The 22460-nt window shown below is 37.0% G+C and overlaps 1 protein-coding gene across 8 annotated transcripts in view; it reads right to left on the bottom strand.

Moving 5' to 3' along the window:
* The window catches only part of zormin, a 517259-nt gene that overhangs the window by 204862 nt on the left and 289937 nt on the right, over positions 1-22460 (bottom strand). For all 8 annotated transcript variants that reach the window (XM_075303991.1, XM_075303993.1, XM_075303996.1 and 5 more), the window contains one exon: positions 4087-5596. In XM_075303991.1, the coding sequence (XP_075160106.1) occupies positions 4087-5596 (1510 nt within the window). The remainder of the gene's footprint in view (positions 1-4086; positions 5597-22460) is intronic.

Here is a 22460-nt window from a genome sequence, read left to right as displayed (position 1 = left end):
ACGTGGAACGTGGTGCTAGTATATGGCCGCTAATAACCATGCCAAAATTGGTCCATATCGGTCTATAGTTATATATAGCCGATCCCCAATCACACAAAAAATGGTCCATATGGGTTCATAATCATGGTTGACACTCGAACCAAAAATAATCTACCAAATTTTTTCCGCAATCAATAGAGCCAAAGTAAGACTCTGTGTCAAAATTTGAGGGTGATCGGATTTTAACTGCGAGTTGTACTTTGCACGCAAAAATTTATGAACAGTCAGACAAGTTTCAGTGTGGTCCTTCTTTGTGTTACATAGAAATGCACAAACTTATTATATCCTGTACCACAGTAGTGATGAAGGGTATAGTAAAAAACAAGTATATACAGCAGTAAGTTCGGCCGGGCCGAATCTTAAATACCCACCACCATGAACCAAATATTAGGATTTCCTTTGAAATTTCAGGAGGGCTTGAGGACTTGAGGACACTTCCCGAAGATACATTTAAAGATTTCACCTATGAGGACTATATCAGATTCTAGATTTATAAGAACCATTTTTGTTTGAGTTTTAGAGGAATCATTAACATCTCTTGTAAATGTGCAAGAAAATTATAAAATAACGTCTTGATTTGAAATTTTAAATCTGTAGATTTTCACCCGAAAAATAAAATCTGGAAATTTTACATTGAGTTTCAAGCAATTTTCATGATCAGTGCGCCTTCTATACTCACAAGAAGTGAAATTGGTCTATATGGAGGCATTACCAAATGGACCGATAAAAACTTAATCCGATACACGTTTTTGTGAGCCTTAAATACGAGAATATTTACAATTTCAGGCAAATCGGATAAAAACTACGGTTTCTAGAAACCTAAGGAGTTAAATCGGGAAATCGTTCTTATGGGGGCTATACTAAAATACCGACCGATACTAACCGTTTTCGGCACACCTCTTTATGGCCCAAAAATACCTCTAGATTTCCAATTTCAGGCAAATTGGATAAAAACTACGGTTTCTAAAGGGTGATTCTTTTGAGGTTAGGATTTTCATGCATTAGTATTTGACAGATCACGTGGGATTTCAGACATGGTGTCAAAGAGAAAGATGCTCAATATGCTTTGACATTTCATCATGAATACACTTACTAACGAGCCACAACGTCGAATTTTCAGTGAATGGGCCCTAGAAAAGTTGGCAGAAAATCCGCTTTTTTATCGACAAATTTTGTTCAGCGATGAGGCTCATTTCTGGTTGAATGGCTACGTAAATAAGCAAAATTGCCGCATTTGGAGTGAAGAGCAACCAGAAGCCGTTCAAGAACTGCCCATGCATCCCGAAAAATGCACTGTTTGGTGTGGTTTGTACGCTGGTGGAATCATTGGACCGTATTTTTTCAAAGATGCTGTTGGACGCAACGTTACGGTGAATGGCGATCGCTATCGTTCGATGCTAACAAACTTTTTGTTGCCAAAAATGGAAGAACTGAACTTGGTTGACATGTGGTTTCAACAAGATGGCGCTACATGCCACACAGCTCGCGATTCTATGGCCATTTTGAGGGAAAACTTCGGAGAACAATTCATCTCAAGAAATGGACCGGTAAGTTGGCCACCAAGATCATGCGATTTGACGCCTTTAGACTATTTTTTGTGGGGCTACGTCAAGTCTAAAGTCTACAGAAATAAGCCAGCAACTATTCCAGCTTTGGAAGACAACATTTTCGAAGAAATTCGGGCTATTCCGGCCGAAATGCTCGAAAAAGTTGCCCAAAATTGGACTTTCCGAATGGACCACCTAAGACGCAGCCGCGGTCAACATTTAAATGAAATTATCTTCAAAAAGTAAATGTCATGGACCAATCTAACGTTTCAAATAAAGAACCGATGAGATTTTGCAAATTTTATGCGTTTTTTTTTTAAAAAAAGTTATCAAGCTCTTAACAAATCACCCTTTATAAGCCCAAGAAGTAAAATCGGGAGGTCGGTTTATATGGGGGCTATACCAAAACATGGACCGACACTCACCATTTTTGGCACACCTCTTCAAGGTCCCAAAATATCTCTAGATTTTCAATTTCGCGCAAATTGGATGAAAACTACGGTTTCTATAAGCGAAAGACCCCAAATCGAGAGGTCGGTTTATATGGGGGCTATACCAAACCATGGACCGACACTCACCATTTTTGGCACACCTCTTCAAGGTCCCAAAATACCTCTAGATTTTCAATTTCGCGCAAATTGGATGAAAACTACGGTTTCTATAAGCGAAAGACCCCAAATCGGGAGGTCGGTTTATATGGGGGCTATACCAAAACATGGACCGACACTCACCATTTTTGGCACACCTCTTCAAGGTCCCAAAATATCTCTAGATTTTCAATTTCGCGCAAATTGGATGAAAACTACGGTTTCTATAAGCGAAAGACCCCAAATCGGGAGGTCGGTTTATATGGGGGCTATACCAAAAAATGGCCCGATATAGCCCATCTTCGAACTTGACCTGCGCGCAGACAAAAGACGATTCTGTGCCAAATTTCAGGACGATAGCTCCATTATTGAATGCTGTAGCGTGATTACAACAGACAGCCAGACAGACAGACGGACAGACGGACATGCTTATATCGTCTTAGAATTTCTCCCTGATCAAGAATATATATACTTTATATAGTCGGAAATCGATATTTCGATGCGTTACAAACGGAATGACAAACTTATTATACCCCGTCACCATTCTATGGTGGTGGGTATAAAAATACAGCGTTTTACTGTGGTGCATTACATATTAGCCACCTTTTGTACTTTCAGGGGTCTGAGAGCAAACAGAATGATAAAGTCGGAGCCACTGTGTTGCAATGGTTAGCATGTACGCCTGACATTCACAGGGTCATGGGTTTAATCCCGGTTTACCTTTGTCATTAAATTAAACATAGAATCGGGTAGCACTCATTGGTCTCATCACAATGGACTGAATAATCTATCTGAGCCTAAAACAACGAGTTGCCACTGTTCCTAACCTAACCCAGTATACCCCCTAACCCCTATCTTATCCTACGGAGGAGGATATCAAAAAAAAAAAAAAACGAATTGTTTACATTTCGCATCAACGTTAACTTTGTTCTATCCAATATAAGATTTTTTACATTTCTCATTGGTTTTGTCAACTTAAAATGTGATATATGTTTTAAGTTGCCTTTGCACCGCGTGAACTTCAAAATAAATGACGTCAATGCTCTAACATAAGTCCCATTATTTTTGGCCCTTTCATACTTAATTTTGTGGTAGTACGTACACGTACATACATCTCAAACCAAAGATGAAAATAGCAAGAAATTTTCATTAACAAACTTTTCTATATAATATATGTACAGATATAAAATGAAAAAAATGTGAAGTATATAAACATATACACATATCTACAAAATATTTTCCTCTTTTTATTTAAGATATACGATATATAGAATGAGAGAAGAGAGGGGAAAGCGTATACAAGAATTATATTCATGTTCATGATTAGCAATTGACTAGAAAACATTGGGTCTGTGGGACGAGGAAAAGACAGACGGACGGACAAATGGTTGGATGGCATTTAGAAAGATTAGAAAAACAATTTGCTGCTGGTTCTGGTTTCTTTTTCGGATGTCCACTGGCAAGTGGTAGTTCAAATCATCTGGGGTCTATAACAAACAAACCAAAAAGAAAAAAAAGACACTCTGACCAGTCAGCGGACGGACCCAAAGAATATTGTCGCTTATTGCCTTCAAATATCCCACTACACACATATGTATTATCTTCATCCCCTTCATCGTCTTCTGATTTGCCATCACAGTCAGTCATATATTCTAGCTGACATAGTCATTCTCAATCCTCCTACATGCGTTCCGATATTCAAACAGGCTGCGCCATTCTGTTGGCCAGTCGAAATATTTATAAACTTCAGAATAGCCAAAGCTATACGCATATATACATATACGTGCATTTATATGGGTGTCATGTAGAGAATTATGCATGATCGGAACTCACACATAGACCCTCCCCCTACCTTCTACCACAAATGGACACTAAGACAATCATGGATCATTTCATGGGGTGGTTTTACTTACTTTTGACAATCAAATCGGCAGTGGTGGTGGCCTGGCCAGCCACATTACTGGCGGTGACGGCATAACGTCCAGCATCCGAATGATTTACATTCTTGACACCAATAACGACATGGTTGTTTTGGGCCTCAATGGAGATGCGATCGTTTTGAGCCAAGTTGAAGCCATTCTTTTCCACCTTAATGATATCGGGAGTAGGGTGGCCATCAACGACGGCTTCCATGCTTACATTAGTGCCCTGATCGACAATTTTACCCGCCAAGGGGGTGGTGAAGCGTGGGGCATAAGCCTTACGACCAGCAGCTGGGGAATTGGGGGCCGAGTCGTGACCATGGGTGGGGGAGCCAGTAACTGTTGTCTCCAACAGAACCATTTCCTTGGGAGCGGCATCCACAATATCGGGAATTTGGGAAGCAGGCTCACCATTGGTGGTCTTCACTTCCGATTGGGTGGTGGTAGTGGTGACTACCTTCTTTTCAATGGTAACCGAGGCCGAAGCGGAATTATCCTGAGTCAGGCTTTGGGTTTCATCATCGGTCATATCATCCAATTCGGAGGTGGACAAACCCAGGAAAGCTACCACGGATGAGACTCCAAGGGTATTCTTGGCTCTAACCTCTACTTTGCCTGCGGTGGCAGTGCTCATTTTCTTGATTGTCAAAGAGTATTGCTCATCACCCTTGGAGGCAATGACAAAGTTATCATTATCTGCTTTAACCTCATTGCCATTGAAGAACCATGCAACAGTGGCTTTAGGCTTGGCCTTAAGGACAACCTCGAATTTTACCATTTCGCCCATTTCGGCAGATTGATCTTCGAACTTTTTCACAAATTCCAAGCAGGAATCATCTTCGACAACTTCGGCTTCAGCTTCTTCCTCTTCTTCTTCTTCTTCGACTTCCTCAACCACCACCTCTTGGCCGTCTTCTTCGTCTTCACCCACATCTTCGACAACAACTTCTTCTACTTTCTTTTCCACAGTTACGGTTTCGGTTTTCTTCACCTCTGTTTTGCTTTCGGAGCCAGCCACTGAGGCAGTTTCTGATTCGGTCGATGGTGTGACCTTGACATCACAGCTGCTCGAAGCCTCACCAGCGGAATTGATGGCCACCACTTTGTAATTGCCCGCATCGTCGGCAAAGGCCTCCTGAATGATCAACGAACACTTGTCGCCCTGGAAAAGCAATTTCAAGTCAGCCGATTCCTTGATGGGCTTCTCATTATGATACCAGATCACTTCGGGCTCTGGCTGACCCACAATTATACAATCGAGACGAAGTGGTTTACCCTCGACAATCGAGACATCTTTTAGCGACAACTGTACCGTTGGCTTAGTCGGTTCCATATCCGAAGCCATTTCCGAATCGGACGTCTCGTTTGGCAGACGTCCTTTGACAATCACGTTACACGAACTATAAGCTTCACCTGCTAGATTTTTGGCTGTCAGTACATAGACTCCAGCGTCGTTTGGATAGGCTTGTGGTATTATAAGCGTTACGCGGCCGTACTCATACTGAAAATAGTGTGCCAAAAAAAAATATTAAAAACCAATGAGTAATGGTGAATTTTGAGTGAGTTCAGATTTTGGGTTATTTTTTGTTTTCGTCTTATGAGAAATTTTCTTTTATTTTTTTTTCGTGGGGTGGAAAATTTCTCAATTGAGAATGGCAGGATGGAAGGTGGAGGCGAGTTAGTAGTATGACTGTTGTGTGTTTGGGCGATTGTGTTAGCGGAAAAATTGAGTGGTGATCATTGTGGAGGACGGACATGTCTGCTCTCCATACGATCTCTGTGTTGAGTATTTTTTCTTTTTGGTGAGATTGCATGGCGATTTGTATGCAAACCTAAAATCATTCACAAATTTTTGTCATATAAATTATTGATGAGACCCCCCAAAGGGGATGCAGGGGCACCCAAGGGGTGTTATGGTGAGAACTGAGTGAAAATCTTTTTGCTTGAAATATTCAAAATTTCATCTTGCTACTGATTTCTCTTGAGATGATATTTTTGTCTTTTCTTATTTTTTCCTCTTCTATCAGCCGTTTCGTATCCTAAAAGTTTTTTTTTCGGTTTTTGTTTTGAATTTGGGACATGACAGTATCGTAGAGGATATGTGTTGGCGTTTTTTTTGTTTTTTTTTTTTCGTATAGACTCACAGTTATATTGTTAACAAATTTCTATTAGCACATATGCAAAAAATCTTAGTCGTCAATAGCACACACCCCCTACCCTCTTAGGAAGTGTGCAATTTGTGAGTGGTATGGTATGGACACAATCAATTTGTGAGCTTTCATTATTATTTATGAAATATATCATCACTTTTCAAAGTCGATGATCTATGTGGATTGTGAAATTTGCACAATGTTTCTAAATCTTTTGGATATTGCCTCTTAATTAGCCTATAAAAGAAGGTAAAATTTCAAATACTCATTTTGCAAAATATCATTATGTCAAATACATCCATTATATATGTGGATGGAATTTGTGAAACGTAACCAATTAAAAAACCAGATCGGTGAAAAATATATATGGCAGCTATATCTAAATCTGAACCGATTTTTTCCAAAATCAATAGGGATCGTCTTTGAGCCGAAGCAGGACCCAAATACCAAATTTTAGGACAATCGGACTAAAACTGCGAGCTGTACTTTGCACACAAAAATTTGAAATTACACTGTGTAGGTAATTTCAAATATAGCTAGTATTTAGCGTAGTGTGAGTAAACGTTTAAAATGTACGATATGTATTTTTGTACGTACGTACATTGGGGAAAACACAACGTGTTTTTTTAGTAATTGTTTTCAAAAACGGCAAATGTCAAAATATATCTCCAGTATGTGTTGTAATAGTAACAACAGTATTTTCGATCAATTTCATCCCGTATTACTATAAAGATGTTTGTAATGAACGTCAAATAAATGCAATTAAACGATCTTATTTATATTTAATTTTTTAGTTTTCTACACTGAAAAAAATATTGCCGTGAAGTCAAAGATTTCATGTCCTTAGAATAAGAATGCAAATTTTGCTTAACATGGAAGACGCATTTCTCTAAAATAAAGTTTTTTCCTTGTCCAAAAGTCAATAAACTTTTGAATAAAGTTGTAATGTCCTTATAATTGAGTGATTTTACTTAAAAATGTGTATCATAACATGAAAGATAAAATTTTTGAGGTAAGGTCAACGCGACTTTAATAATTAAGAAAAATTCTTTTTTTTCAGTGTAAGGACATTCATATTTGCTTTACTATTGTACTATATCCTAGCATTCTCTTATTTCTGATATTAGTTCTCGAAAATTTAATTAAAATTATGGATAGTTTCAATTTTGGTTGAAAAATGTGCGCATATACATTTATTTTAATTTTTTCTCACATTGAAAACTAATGACTTGATTTGTATTATTGCATGTTATCTACTTTTTTTGAGAACGAACATTTCTTAAAAACGCTGTTCGAAAATGTATTTTTACAATAAAGGGAAAAAAAGCGAAATTAGGTAACACTAGATCTGAGTAAGAATATTCGTAGGTATACCACGGACTGATTTCGATGGAGGTTGTTGCAAACATAAACATACACACACACATTACAAATATAACAAAACCTCTTCTCTACGTCTGTTGCAAAACAAAACAAGTAAGGAAAGTCTAAAGTCGGGCGGGGCCGACTATATTATACCCTGCACCACTTTGTAGATCGAAATTTTCGATAACATATCACATCCGTCAAATGTGTTGGGGGCTATATATAAAGGTTTGTCCCAAATACATACATTTAAATATCACTCGATCTGGACAAAATTTGATAGACTTCTACAAAATCTATAGACTCAAAATTTAAGTTGGCTAATGCACTAGGGTGGAACACAATTTTAGTAAAAAAAATATGGGAAACATTTAAATCTGAAGCAATTTTAAGGAAACTTCGCAAAAGTTTATTTATGATTTATCGCTCGATATATATGTATTACAAGTTTAGGAAAATTAGAGTGAGTTTTACAACTTTTCGACTAAGCAGTGGCGATTTTACAAGGAAAATGTTGGTATTTTGACCATTTTTGTCGAAATCAGAAAAACATATATATGGGAGCTTTATCTAAATCTGAACCGATTTCAACCAAATTTGGCACGCATATCTAGAATGCTAAATCTACTCCCTGTGCAAAATTTCAACCAAATTGGGCAAAAACTCGGGCTTCTGGGGCCATATAAGTCCATATCGGGCGAAAAATATATATGGAAGCTATATCTAAATCTGAACCGATTTCAATCAAATTTGGCACACATGACTATACTACCAATTGTGCTCCTTGTGCAAAATTTCAAGCTAATCGGGATAAAACTCTGTCTTCTGGGTCCATATAAGTGCATATCGGGCGAAAGATATATATGGGAGCTATATCTACATCTGAACCGATTTCAACCAAATTTGGCACACATAGCTACAATGCTAAATCTACTCCTTGTGCAAAATTTCAACTAAATCGGAGCAAAAAATTGGCCTCTGTGGTCATATGAGTGTAAATCGGGCGAAAGCTATATATGGGAGCTATATATAAATCTGAACCGATTTCAATGAAATTTGGCACGCATAGCTAGAATGCTAAATCTACTCCCTGTGCAAAATTTCAACCAAATTGGGTCAAAACTTTAGCTTTTAGGACCATATTAGTCAATATCGGGCGAAAGATATATATGGGAGCTATATCTAAATCTGAACCGATTTCAATAAAATTTGGCACACTTGACTATAGTACTAATTGTTCTTCTTGTGCAAAATTTTAAGCAAATTAGGGTAAAAATCTGGCTTCTGGGGCCATATAAGTCCATATCGGGCGAAATATATATATGGGAGCTATATCTAAATCTGAACCGATTTCTTCCAAAATCAATAGGGATCTATTCTGAGCCAAAACACATACTTGTGCCAAATTTGAAGTCGATTGGACTAAAACTGCGACCTAGACTTTGATTACAAAAATGTGTTCACGGACAGACGGACAGACGGACATCGCTATATCGACTCAGGAACCCACCCTGAGCATTTTTGCCAAAGACACCATGTGTCTATCTCGTCTCCTTCTGGGTGTTGCAAACATATGCACTAACTTATAATACCCTGTTCCACAGTGTGGAGCAGGGTATAAAAACTTTCGGAGAGTAGTTACTTCTACTCTGTGTATAGACTTTCAATTCCAATCAGCGTTGCCGTTTTGGTCCGATCGGACTAAAATTGGTCCAAAAGATTTCTAATTTTTAAATTTGGTCCGATGGTCGGACCAAACAGAATTTGGTCAATTTTCATAAATTTGGTTTCTATCACATATTAAATAGTAGATGGTGCACCGCAAAGAATATTGTCGGGAGGCCAAATATTTCACATGCTTAAAATACGAATACGAATTTTGCTTAGAATAGAAGACGTATTTCTCTGAAATAAAGTTGTTCCCTTGTCTAAAAGTCTCTAAACTTTTCAATGAAGTCTGTTTGTCCTTATAGCTAAGTGATTCGACATAAAAATGTGTATCCTAACATGAATGAAAATTTCGTTTTAATGAAGTCAAAATGGATTTAATATTTCTGAAAAAATCTTCAAAATTAATAAAATGTTTCAACACATTGTTTTAAAGTCATTATACCCTAAACCACATAGTGGTTAGGGTATAATAAGTTTGATCTGCCAAAAAATGTGCCTAACAGAAATATTGATTTTAGACCCAATAAAATATATACCGATCGACTCAGAATCACCACCTTGGTGTCCGTCCGTCCATCCATCCGTCTGTCCATGTATTTGTTGTTCACAGGATTCCGGTCGCAATTATTAACCGATTTTGATGAAGTTTGGTACAGGGAGTTTGTTTTGGGCACAAGGACGAACGCTATTGAATTTGGAAGAAATCGGATCAAATTTAGATATAGCTCCCATATATATGTATTGCTCGATTTCGACAAATGGGGTCACGTTGCACTTTTTTACTAACCGATCGTCGTCAAATTTATCACAAAATAATCTTCTGTATCACCCTTTATGTCTGAAAATTTCATCGAAATCGGTTCAGATTTAGATATAGGTCCCATATATATGTATCGCCCGATTTTGCCAAATAAGATCATAAAACCCTTATTTATCAACCGATCTTACTCAAAGTTGGCTAAATGTAATCTTCTATAGCACTAACTATATGTGCAAAAAATCATCGAAATCAGTTCAGATTTAGCTATAGCTCCCATATATGTACCACCCGATTTTTCTAAATAAAACAAGTAAGGAAAGTCTAAAGTGGGGCGGGGCCGACTATATTATACCCTGCATCACTTTGTAGATCTAAATTTTCGATACCATATCACATCTGTCAAATGTGTTGGGGGCTATATATAAAGGTTTGTCCCAAATATATACATTTCAATATCACTCGATCTGGACAGAATTTGATAGACTTCTACAAAATCTATAGAGTCAAAATTTAAGTTGGCTAATGCACTAGGGTGGAACACAATGTTAGTAAAAAACAAGTAAGGAAAGTCTAAAGTCGGGCGGGACCGACTATATTATACCCTGCACCACTTTGTAGATCTTAGTGTTCGATACCATATCACATCGGTTAAATGTGTTGGGGGCTATATATAAAGGTTTGTCCCAAATACATACATTTGAATATCACTAATGCACTAGGGTGGAACACAATGTTAGTAAAAAAATATGGGAAACGTTTAAATCTGACGCAATTTTAAGGAAACTTCGAAAAAGTTTATTTATGATTTATCGCTCGATATATATGTATTAGAAGTTTAGGAAAATTAGAGTCATTTTTACAACTTTTCGAGTAAGCAGTGGCGATTTTACAAGGAAAATGTTGGTATTTTGACCATTTTTGTCGAAATCAGAAAAACATATATATAGGAGCTATATCTAAATCTGAACCGATTTCAACCAAATTTGGCACGCATAGCAACAATGCTAATTCTACTCCCTGTGCAAAATTTCAACTAAATCGGAGTTACAAATTGGCCTCTGTGGTCATATGAGTGTAAATCGTGCGAAAGCTATATATGGGAGATATATCTAAATCTGAACCGATTTCAACCAAATTTGGCACGCATAGCTACAATGCTAATTCTACTCCCAGTGCAAAATTTCAACTAAATCGGAGCAAAAAATTGGCCTCTGTGGTCATATGAGTGTAAATCGGGCGAAAGCTATATATGGGAGCTATATCTAAATCTGAACCGATTTCAATAAAATTCGGCATACTTGACTACACTACTAATTGTACCCCTAATTTATACCTAATTGGGATAAAACTCTAGCTTCCGGGACCGTATTAGTCCATATCGGGCGAAAGATATATATGGGAGCTATATCTAAATCTGAACCGATTTCAATAAAATTTGGCACACTTGACTCTAGTACTAATTTTTCTTCTTCTGCAAAATTTTAAGCAAATTAGGGTAAAACTCTGGCTTCTGGGGCCATATAAGTCCATATCGGGCGAAATATATATATGGAAGCTATATCTAAATCTGAACCGATTTCTTCCAAAATCAATAGGGTTCTATTCTGAGCCAAAGCACATACTTGTGCCAAATTTGAAGTCGATTGGACTAAAACTGCGACCTAGACTTTGATTACACAAATGTGTTCACGGACAGACGGACGGACATGGTTATATCGACTCAGGGACCCACCCTGAGCATTATTGCCAAAGACACCATGTATCTATCTCGTCTCCTTCTGGGTGTTACAAACATATGCACTAACTTATAATACCCTGTTCCACAGTGTGGCGCAGGGTATAAAAAAAGTATATATGGCCGCAAGTTTAGCCAGGCCGAATCTTATGTACCCTCCACCATGGATTGCGTAGAAACTTCTACTAAAGACGGTCATCCACAATTGATGGCGGCCGATGGCAAGGCATCTTAAAACTTCTTAACATCATCTTCTTAATTGTAAGTTAGTCCATGCGGGTTATATATTAGACAAAAGGAAGGTCGATTCCAAAGATTTCCAAAGATTTTGTCTTTACTTTAACAATTTTGGTATTGATTCCGAGCCAAAGAAGCGGAGAATACAAGTAAGGATACTTTTAAGACACAATTCTCTTTTAATTTTGGGTTTTGTGTACTTGCTTCTAGGAAGCAAATTTAATTTTTTTTGTTTTGAGCTTTTTTTCTTCATATGCCATCACAGTCCTTTAAAAACGTGTTAACGACAACTTTATTTTCCAAATTCAGACTAGACTTCCAGTAGAATTTATGCTATGTTTCAAGTAAAAAACTTCTTTAAAATAAAGTGTTTAAAAACATGTCCTATTTTTGTACGAATTTTTGCTTTGTAGTCAAGATGCAAAAAGACAACAAATTAAAAGACAATTTCATTAATTTTAAAGAATTTTTCTTAATTATTAAAGTCAAGTTGACCTTACCCCAAAAAATTTTTATTTCATGTTATGATACCAATTTTGAAGTCAAATCACTTAATTATAAGGACAAGACGACTTCATTGAAAAGTTTATCGACTTTTGGACAAGAAAAAAAAAACTATATTATTATCTTCTATGCTAAGCAAAATTTGCATTCGTATTTTAAGGACATGAAATCTTTGGCCTCACGACAATATTTTTTTCAGTGTATTCAGTTCTTGACCGGTATATATGGGAAAAAATAACAGGTTGGCTGATAAGTCCCCGGTCTGACACATAGATGGCGTCGCTAGTATTAAATGCATATTATTTTTATTAGCAACCTTTAAATGATTCGTGTCAAAATTTGACGTCTGTAAGTCAATAAGTTTGTGAGATAGAGCGTCTTTTGTGAAGCAACTTTTGTTATTGTGAAAAAGCAATGGAAAAAAAGGAATTTCGTGTTTTGATAAAATACTGTTTTCTGAAGGGAAAAAATACGGTGGAAGCAAAAACTTGGCTTGATGAGTTTCCGGACTCTGCCCCCCGGGGAATTCAACAATAATTGATTGGTATGCAAAATTCAAGCGTGGTGAAATGAGCACGGAGGACGGTGAACACAGTGGACGCCCGAAAGAGGTGGTTACCGACGAAAACATCAAAAAAATCCACAAAATGATTTTGAATGACCGTAAAATGAAGTTGATGGAGATAGCAGAGGCCTTAAAGATATCAAAGGAACGTGGTGGTCATATCATTCATCAAAATTTGGATATGCGGAAGCTCTGTGCAAAATGGGTGCCGCGCGAGCTCACATTTGCCCAAAAACAACAACGTGTTGATGATTCTGAGCGGTGTTTGCAGCTGTTAACTCGTAATACACCCGAGTTTTTCCGTCGATATGTGACAATGGATAAAACATGGCTCCACCACCACACTCCTGAGTCCAATCGACAGTCGGCTGAGTGCACGCAACGAAAAAAAAAAACGTTTGGAAAACGTGTACCCAAAACGTTTTTCTTTTGCTAGAGTTTTTTGAATTGCTTCGAAAAGTATACACTTTTATCACCAAAAACATTCGTTTGTTACAAAATTTTTATTTTTTCAATAAAAAAAAGTTATTTTTGAACCAACAACACAGTCCATTTCGTTTATATCAAACACTGTTCTTTTCTGGGTCTAGGTCTTTAATAAGACACATTTTACAGTTCATTTCTTCGGAATCTTCCGATCAAACCTGGAATATATGTAAAAAAAAAAATAAAAACAAGTATATACGGCCGTAAGTTCGGCCAGGCCGAAGCTTATGTACCCTCCATCATGGATTGCGTAGAAACTTCTTCTAAACACTGCCATCCACAATCGAATTACTTAAGTTGCGGTAACGCTTGCCGATGGCAAGGTATCTTAAAACCTCCTAATACCATCTTCTAAATTGTATGTAAGTCCATACGTGGTATATATTAAATCAAAAAAGATCGATCCAATACGTATATAATTCAGTTTGAAAAAGTAGACATAAAATTTTGACAAAATTTTCTACAGAAATAAAATTTTAACAAAATTTTCTATAGAAATAAAATTTTCACAAAATTTTCTATAGAAATAAAAATTTTGACAAAATATTCTATAGAAAGAAAATTTTGACAAAAATTTCTACAGAAATAAAATTTTAACAAAATTTTCTATAGAAATAAACTTTTGACAAAATTTTCTATAGAAATAAAATCTTGGTATATTTTTTTGTGGCTCGACTGGCAACCATGATTATGAACCGAATAAAATTTGAACAAAATTTTCTATAGAAATAAAATTTTGACAAAATTTTCTATAGAAATAAAATTTTGAAAATGATGAAAATTTTTATATGAATCGAATAAAATTTTAACAAAATTTTCTCTAGAAATAAAATTTTGACAACATTTTCTATAGAAATAAAATTTTGGTAGATTATTTTTGGCTCTAGTGGCAACCATGATTATGAACCGATATGGACCAATTTTTGTGTGATTGGACCAATTTTGGTATGGTTGTTAGCGACCATATACTAACACCACGTTCCTAATTTGAATCGGATCGGATGAATTTTGCTCCTCCAAGAGGCTCCGGAGGTCAAATCTGGAGAACGTTTTATATGGGTGCTATATATAATTATGGAACGATATGGACCAATTCTGGCACGGTTGTTAAAGATCATATACTAATTCCATGTTCCAAATTACAACCGGCTTGGATGAAATTTGCTTCTCTTGGAGACTTCGCAAGCCAAATCTGGGGATCGGTTTATATGGGGGTTATATATAATTATGGACCGATGTGGACCAATTTTTGCATCATTGTTAGAGACCATATACCACCATGTACCAAATTTCAGCCGGATCGGATGAAATATGCTTCTCTTAGAGGCTCCATAAGCCAAATCTGGGGATCGGTTTATATGGGGGCTATATATAATTAAGGACCGATGTGGACCAATTTTTGCATGGTTGTTAGAGACCATATACCAACACCATATACCAAATTTCAGCCGGATCGGATGAAATTTGCTTCTCTTTTAGGCTCCGCAAGCCAAATCTGGGGATCGGTTTATATGGGGGCTATATAGAATTATGGACCGATGTGGACCAATTTTTGCATGGTTGTTAGAGACCATATACCAACACCATGTACCAAATTTCAGCCGGAGCGGATGAAATTTTCTTCTCTTTTAGGCTCCGCAAGCCAAATCTGGGGATCGGTTTATATGGGGGCTATATATAATTATGGACCGATGTGGACCAATTTTTGCATGGTTATTAGAGACCATACACCAACACCATGTACCAAATTTCAGCCGGATCGGATGAAATATGCTTCTGTTAGAGGCTCCACAAGCCAAATCTGAGGGTCCCTTTATATGGGGGCTATACGTAAAAGTGGACCGATATGGCCCATTTTCAATACCATCCGACCTACATCGATAACATCTACTTGTGCCAAGTTTCAAGTCGATAGCTTGTTTCGTTCGGAAGTTAGAGTGATTTCAACAGACGGACGCACGGACATGCTTAGATCGACTCAGAATTTCACCACGACCCAGAATATATATACTTTATTGGGTCTTAGAGCAATATTTTGATGTGTTACAAGGGTATAAAAAACTTTGGTCGAAGCAGGGATCGAACCCACGACCCTTGGCATGAGAGTCGGACGTAGCTACCACTGCTCCACGGTGCCAAACTAAATGTTTGTTTCTGTTAAATAAACTTTGTTTATTCGGTTCGTGGGCGCCGCAAGCTATGCTATATAAATATAACTTATATGGATATTTATCTATTGATGACCATAACAGGTACATTGCTCAGTGGTTAGTGTGTTGGCTTACAAAGTGCATGGTCCGCGGTTCGATTCTCCGTCCAGGCGAAAGGTAAAAAAAAATTTAAATTTATAAAATCGTATAATTTCTTCTACATTTTTTGTATTACAGAAAAAGGTGCTAAGAACTAAAAAACTTCGTGGAAGTGAGAAAGCTGTGAGGGAAAATGCACTTAGCCAGAAAAAAATTTTTTGAGTTAGTCTTTATGAAATTGTTTTTACATCCTGGAAAAGAATAAACGTTTATCACAAAAAGTATATACTTTTCTTCTAAATACACTTCCTTTCAACGAAAAGCAAATGAGAAACGAACTTTGTTTGTCTAAAATTTCGTTTGGGAGGAAAGAATTGTGCGTGTGGACAGCGACCGGTGAACCGTCTCCGAAGCGTGGAAAGACTCAAAAGTCCGCTGGCAAAGTAATGGCCTCTGTTTTTTGGGATGCGCATCGATTATCTTGAGAAGGGAAAAACCATCAACAGTGACTATTATATGGCGTTATTGGAGCGTTTGAAGGTCGAAATCGCGGCAAAAATTCATGAATTGGACTTCGAATTGCTTCCCCACCCACCGTATTCTCCAGATCTGGCCCCCAGAGACTTTTTCTTGTTCTCAGACCTCAAAAGGATGCTCGCAGGGAAAAAATTTGGCTGCGATGAAGAGGTGATCGCCGAAACTGAGGTCTAATTTGAGGCAAAACCGAAGGAGTACTACCAAAATGGTATCAAAAAATTGGAAGGTCATTATAATCGTTGTATCGCTCTTGATGGGAACTATGTTGAATAATAAAAACGAATTTTGACAAAAAAAATGTGTTTTTCTTTGTTAGACCGTTATTGGCCTAAAATTTAAAATTATACAACCCAAATTTTAGGATACGCAATTTACACAACTTGTTTTTTTTTTTAATGAAATTTGAATTAAAAGAAAGTTTGTAACCTTTGCTTTAAAAAATTATGGACATTTTCCTCCCTTGGTTAAAGTCGTATGTTTTTGAGGTAAATCAAAATTTCCTTAAATTAAACAAAATTTGTTTTTTGTTTAAACGAATCGTCTTTAAATTAACTGATATATTGAATCTTTAGATTTAAGATAAAGACGCTTCAAATACAAATAGGTTAATGCTTATTTGGAGAATATTGCAACATTCGTTTAAAGCTTTTTGGAATTAAACAAATATTTTGAAATATTTGCTACAAATTGGAATTTTAAACTGGCACTTGGTTGTACGTGAACAGCTTTATTAATATACTGGCGTAACCCGGCCCGCTTCGCGTCGTCTTCCGAAGCGTATTTGTAGGAACATTTTGCGTTAACTTAGTCAACCATATCCTTCGTGCATCCAGAGAAGGAATATGATCACCTCAAACATGTTTTAAGAGCAAAATGTTATTTTTGGTTGGTGACCATGTATTTCGCAACCATGTTATTTTCTCGGAAATCATGTATCTGATTTCGGCAAGCAGGTTATATTTGACGAAAAAATAACATTTTAGTGACGAACATGTTACATGGTCACCATACAAAAATAACATTTTGCTCTTGAAACATGTTTGAGGTGATCATATTCCTTCTCTGCGTGTGCTGAAAACAAATTCGAAAAGATTTGAGTTCTTTCAAACAAATCGGAATACTTGCTTTTTCGTTTATAGGTACAAATCCGGCGGATATGCATATGTAAAACGGTTCGTTTTAACAAATGTCGGGGAGAGGGTGTAGGGTATAAAAAGGGAACCCTCTCCCCACCTTCGCTCCACTCCGACCTGATATCGGACTATCACGTACCCTATATTAATTTCACGACTACTCAATGGTCCCTATAAATTCTATCGAAGTAGATCGACAAAGTTTATTTCAATTTTCACCAGATATCGAAAATTCATATACTAATTTAATAATCATGTATAAATTTAATCACCTCCTCCCACGTTCCCAGTAAATTTTAAGTAGATCGGAGATGTTTCAATTTTGCTCTATTGTTTTAAAGGGACGTCACATTCCCCGATACATTATCGACAAACACCGTAGTGAATAGTACCCCTAACCTTCCCTGAAAATTCTTGAAACTTTCCTTCAAGGGTGGGGCAAGGAAGGTTGCCTCTTCGTTCATAACCTTCCCCCTCTGCCTTTGTAAATTTCAAGAAAACTTAAGAATTTTTTTTTTGCAGTTTTAGAGGAGAACCTCCTCCACGACCAAATATCGAAAAGTGATGTAGCGTATCTTTTGTAAACGTCCCAGAAAATGTCAAGCAAATTATAAGCCTAAAGGGGCGGCCTCTCTTCCGTCCAAATATCACAAAATCAGGTATCAACTATTAATATCGTAACCTCTCCCCAGTCCTCTGTAAATTTCAAGTAACTCGGTAAAGTTTAATTGTTTCTTTCTCTGTATGTACTTAAGAGAAGCGGATGTCTCCCTATGCCCTATTATTTTTATTAAAAAACAAGTAAGGAAAGTCTAAAGTCGGGCGGGACCGACTATATTATACCCTGCATCACTTTGTAGATCTAAATTTTCGATAACATATCACATCCGTCAAATGTGTGGGGGCTATATATATAAAGGTTTGTCCCAAATACATACATTTGAATATCACTCGATCTGGACAGAATTTGATAGACTTCTACAAAATCTATAGAGTCAAAATTTAAGTTGGCTAATGCACTAGGGTGGAACACAATGTTAGTAAAAAACAAGTAAGGAAAGTCTAAAGTCGGGCGTGGCCGACTATATTATACCCTGCATCACTTTGTAGATCTAAATTTTCGATAACATATCACATCCGTTAAATGTGTTGGGGGCTATATATAAAGGTTTGTCCGAAATACATACATTTGAATATCACTCGATCTGGACAGAATTTGATAGACTTCTACAAAATCTATAGAGTCAAAATTTAAGTTGGCTAATGCACTAGGGTGGAACACAATGTTAGTAAAAAACCAGTAAGGAAAGTCTAAAGTCGGGCGGGGCCGACTATATTATACCCTGCACCACTTTGTAGATCTAAATTTTCGATACCATATCACATCCGCCAAATGTGTTGAGGGCTATATATAAAGGTTTGTCCCAAATACATACATTTAAATATCACTCGATCTGGACAGAATTTGATAGACTTCTACAAAATCTATAGACTCAAAATTTAAGTCGGCTAATGCACTAGGGTGGAACACAATGTTAGTAAAAAACTATGGGAAACGTTTAAATCTGAAGCAATTTTAAGGAAACTTCGAAAAAGTTTATTTATGATTTATGGCTCGATATATATGTATTAGAAGTTTAGGAAAATTAGAGTCATTTTTACAACTTTTCGATTAAGCAGTGGCGATTTTACAAGAAAAATGTTGGTATTTTGACCATTTTTGTCGAAATCAGAAAAACATATATATGGGAGCTATATCTAAATCTGAACCGATTTCAACCAAATTTGGCACGCATAGCTACAATGCTAATTCTACTCCCTGTGCAAAGTTTCAACTAAATCGGAGTTAAAAATTGGCCTCTGTTGTCATATGAGTGTAAATCGGGCGAAAGCTTTATATGGGAGATATATCCAAATCTGAACCGATTTCAAGCAAATTTGGCACGCATAGTTACAACGCTAATTCTACTCCCTATGCAAAATTTCAACTAAATCGGAGCAAAAAATTGGCCTCTGTGGGCAAATGAGTGTAAATCGGGCGAAAGCTATATATGGGAGCTATATCTAAATCTGAACCGATTTTGCTGATATTTTGCAAGTTTTTCGAGACTCATAAAATATTCGGATGTACGGAATTTGAGGAAGATCGGTTGATATACACGCCAATTATGACCAGATCGGTGAAAAATATATATGGCAGCTATATCTAAATCTGAACCGATTTTTTCCAAAATCAATAGGAATCGTCTTTGAGCCGAAACAGGACCCTATACTAAATTTTAGGACAATCGGACTAAAACTGCGAGCTGTACTTTGCACACAAACATACATCAACAGACAGACAGACAGACAGACGGACAGACAGACGGACAGACAGACAGACGGACATCGCTAAATCGACTCAGAATTTAATTCTAAGCCGATCCGTATACTAAAAGGTTGGTCTATGATTACTCCTTCTTGGCGTTACATACAAATGCACAAACTTATTATACCCTGTACCACAGTAGTGGTGAAGGGTATAAATATGGGAAACGTTTAAATCTGACGCAATTTTAAGGAAACTTCGAAAAAGTTTATTTATCATTTATCGCTCGATATATATGTATTAGAAGTTTAGGAAAATTAGAGTCATTTTTACAACTTTTCGACTAAGCAGTGGCGATTTTACAAGGAAAATGTTGGTATTTTGACCATTTTTGTCGAAATTAAAAAAAACATATATATGGGAGCTATATCTAAATCTGAACCGATTTCAACGAAATTTGGCACGCATAGCAACAATGCTAATTCTACTCCCTGTGCAAAATTTTAACATAATCGGAGTTAAAAATTGGCCTCTGTGGTCATATGAGTGTAAATCGGGCGAAAGCTATATATGGGAGATATATCTAAATCTGAACCGATTTCAACGAAATTTGGCACGCATAGCAACAATGCTAATTTTACTCCCTGTGCAAAATTTTAACATAATCGGAGTTAAAAATTGGCCTCTGTGGTCATATGAGTGTAAATCGGGCGAAAGCTATATATGGGAGATATATCTAAATCTGAACCGATTTCAATCAAATTTGGCACTCATAGCTGCAATGCTAATTCTACTACCTGTGCAAAATTTCAACTAAATCGGAGTTAAAAATTGGCCACTGTGGTCATATGAGTGTAAATCGGGCGAAAGCTATATATGGGAGCTATATCTAAATCTGAACCGATTTCAACCAAATTTCGCACGCATAGCTACAATGCTAATTCTACTCCCTGTGCAAAATTTCAACCAAATTGGGGTAAAAATCTGGCTTCTGGGACCGTATTAGTCCATATCGGGCGAAAGATATATATGGGAGCTATATCTAAATCTGAACCGATTTCAATAAAATTTGGCAAACTTGACTATAGTACTAATTGCTCTTCTTGTGCAAAATTTTAAGCAAATTAGGGTAAAACTCTGGCTTCTGGGGCCATCTAAGTCCATATCGGGCGAAATATATATATGGGAGCTATATCTAAATCTGAACCGATTTCTTCCAAAATCTATAGGGATCTAGTCTGAGCCAAAACACATACTTGTGCCAAATTTGAAGTCGATTGGACTAAAACTGTGACCTAGACTTTGATTACAAAAATGTGTTCACGGACAGACGGACAGACGGGCAGACGGACATCGCTATATCGATGAGCATTTTTGCCAAAGACACCATCCTTCTGGGTGTTGCAAACACTAACTTATAATACCCTGTTCCACAGTGTGGAGCAGGGTATAATCAGGAACCTGATATAAATTTCATAACCTCACCCAGTTTTTCCGTAAAATTTCAGTCGGGGGAGTTTAGTTTTGTTTTCACTGTACTTTAAAAAAAAGTCGGGCAAAGGGGTTGTCCCCCTCCCCGACGGAATAGCGGATTTTTGTCTAGATGCCAACCCCAACATTCAATGAAAATTTCAAGCAATCGCATATATATATAAAATTCAATCTATGTTTGTTTATTTGTTTGATTGTTTGTTTGTTTGTACGTTCCGAGTTGGCTCCGAAACGGCTGAACCGATTTACTTGAAACTTTATAGATATATAGAAGATTTTATATATATAGAAGATAGAAGAAGATTGCAAATTCGGTAAATAAGTTCCGCATTCTAATTTTAATTGTGTTCTTCCTAGATTTATAGCTTTATAGGTCCCAAAAATATCTTTATTGTAAAGAAGCCGCATCTTTGACTCGAAATGAATACCAAACTCCTTAAGGGAAGGTCAATCTCTTTGGACCCACATAATCCTTTTGTTTGGAGTGTAGCAAGAATTTCAAATTGTTGTTTGCTGCAAATGTTTATGTATGCTTGTCCAAGATTCGCAATATTCATTCTTTCATAATAATGGACCAACGGCAAAAATTAACCAAAACAGTGAAAAATGCAATTGCGCAGCCAACGATGATACTGTGAATATGGCTAAGAAGATCCTCAAACATTCCCGAACAGAAAGAAATAAATAAAGATTGTGATTTTGATAAACAACAGCGACAAATAAAAATGCAAACACCCACGAATTTTCCCCGTATGATACTCTCGGACAGCCGCCCCACACACTCATTAGGAAAACACTCATTAATCGGATGGGGAAAATATTCTCAAATGTTTAGATAGTTAATGAGAACAGAATATATGCGGATGAGATCGCGATACTTATAGATATGTGTTAGTGGATGTGTCCATCTACATGTGAAGGAAGAGCGGGTGAATCACTAGAGCGCGGGTGGGTTGGAGGTATTTTCATAACCCCTCTTTGTGTCACCCTATACCACCCCCACCACCCAATTGTTTAAATGTTTGCCATATTACCAACGCCTTTTGGCAATGACAACATTCTGCTCTATGCCACAATTAAGTCTAAAAAGGCACACGAACATTTTATGGCCAATTCATTTTCGCTTTTGTTTACCACTGGCCAAACGGCTATAGCGCCCGCCACTGCCAACTGA

This window comes from Haematobia irritans, chromosome 4 (genome assembly GCF_050003625.1).
Source record: "Haematobia irritans isolate KBUSLIRL chromosome 4, ASM5000362v1, whole genome shotgun sequence".
In the NCBI taxonomy this organism is placed as follows: Eukaryota; Metazoa; Arthropoda; class Insecta; order Diptera; family Muscidae; genus Haematobia; species Haematobia irritans.
The sequence above is the reverse complement of the archived record's forward strand: the minus strand, read 5'-3'. Positions and strand labels throughout refer to the sequence as shown.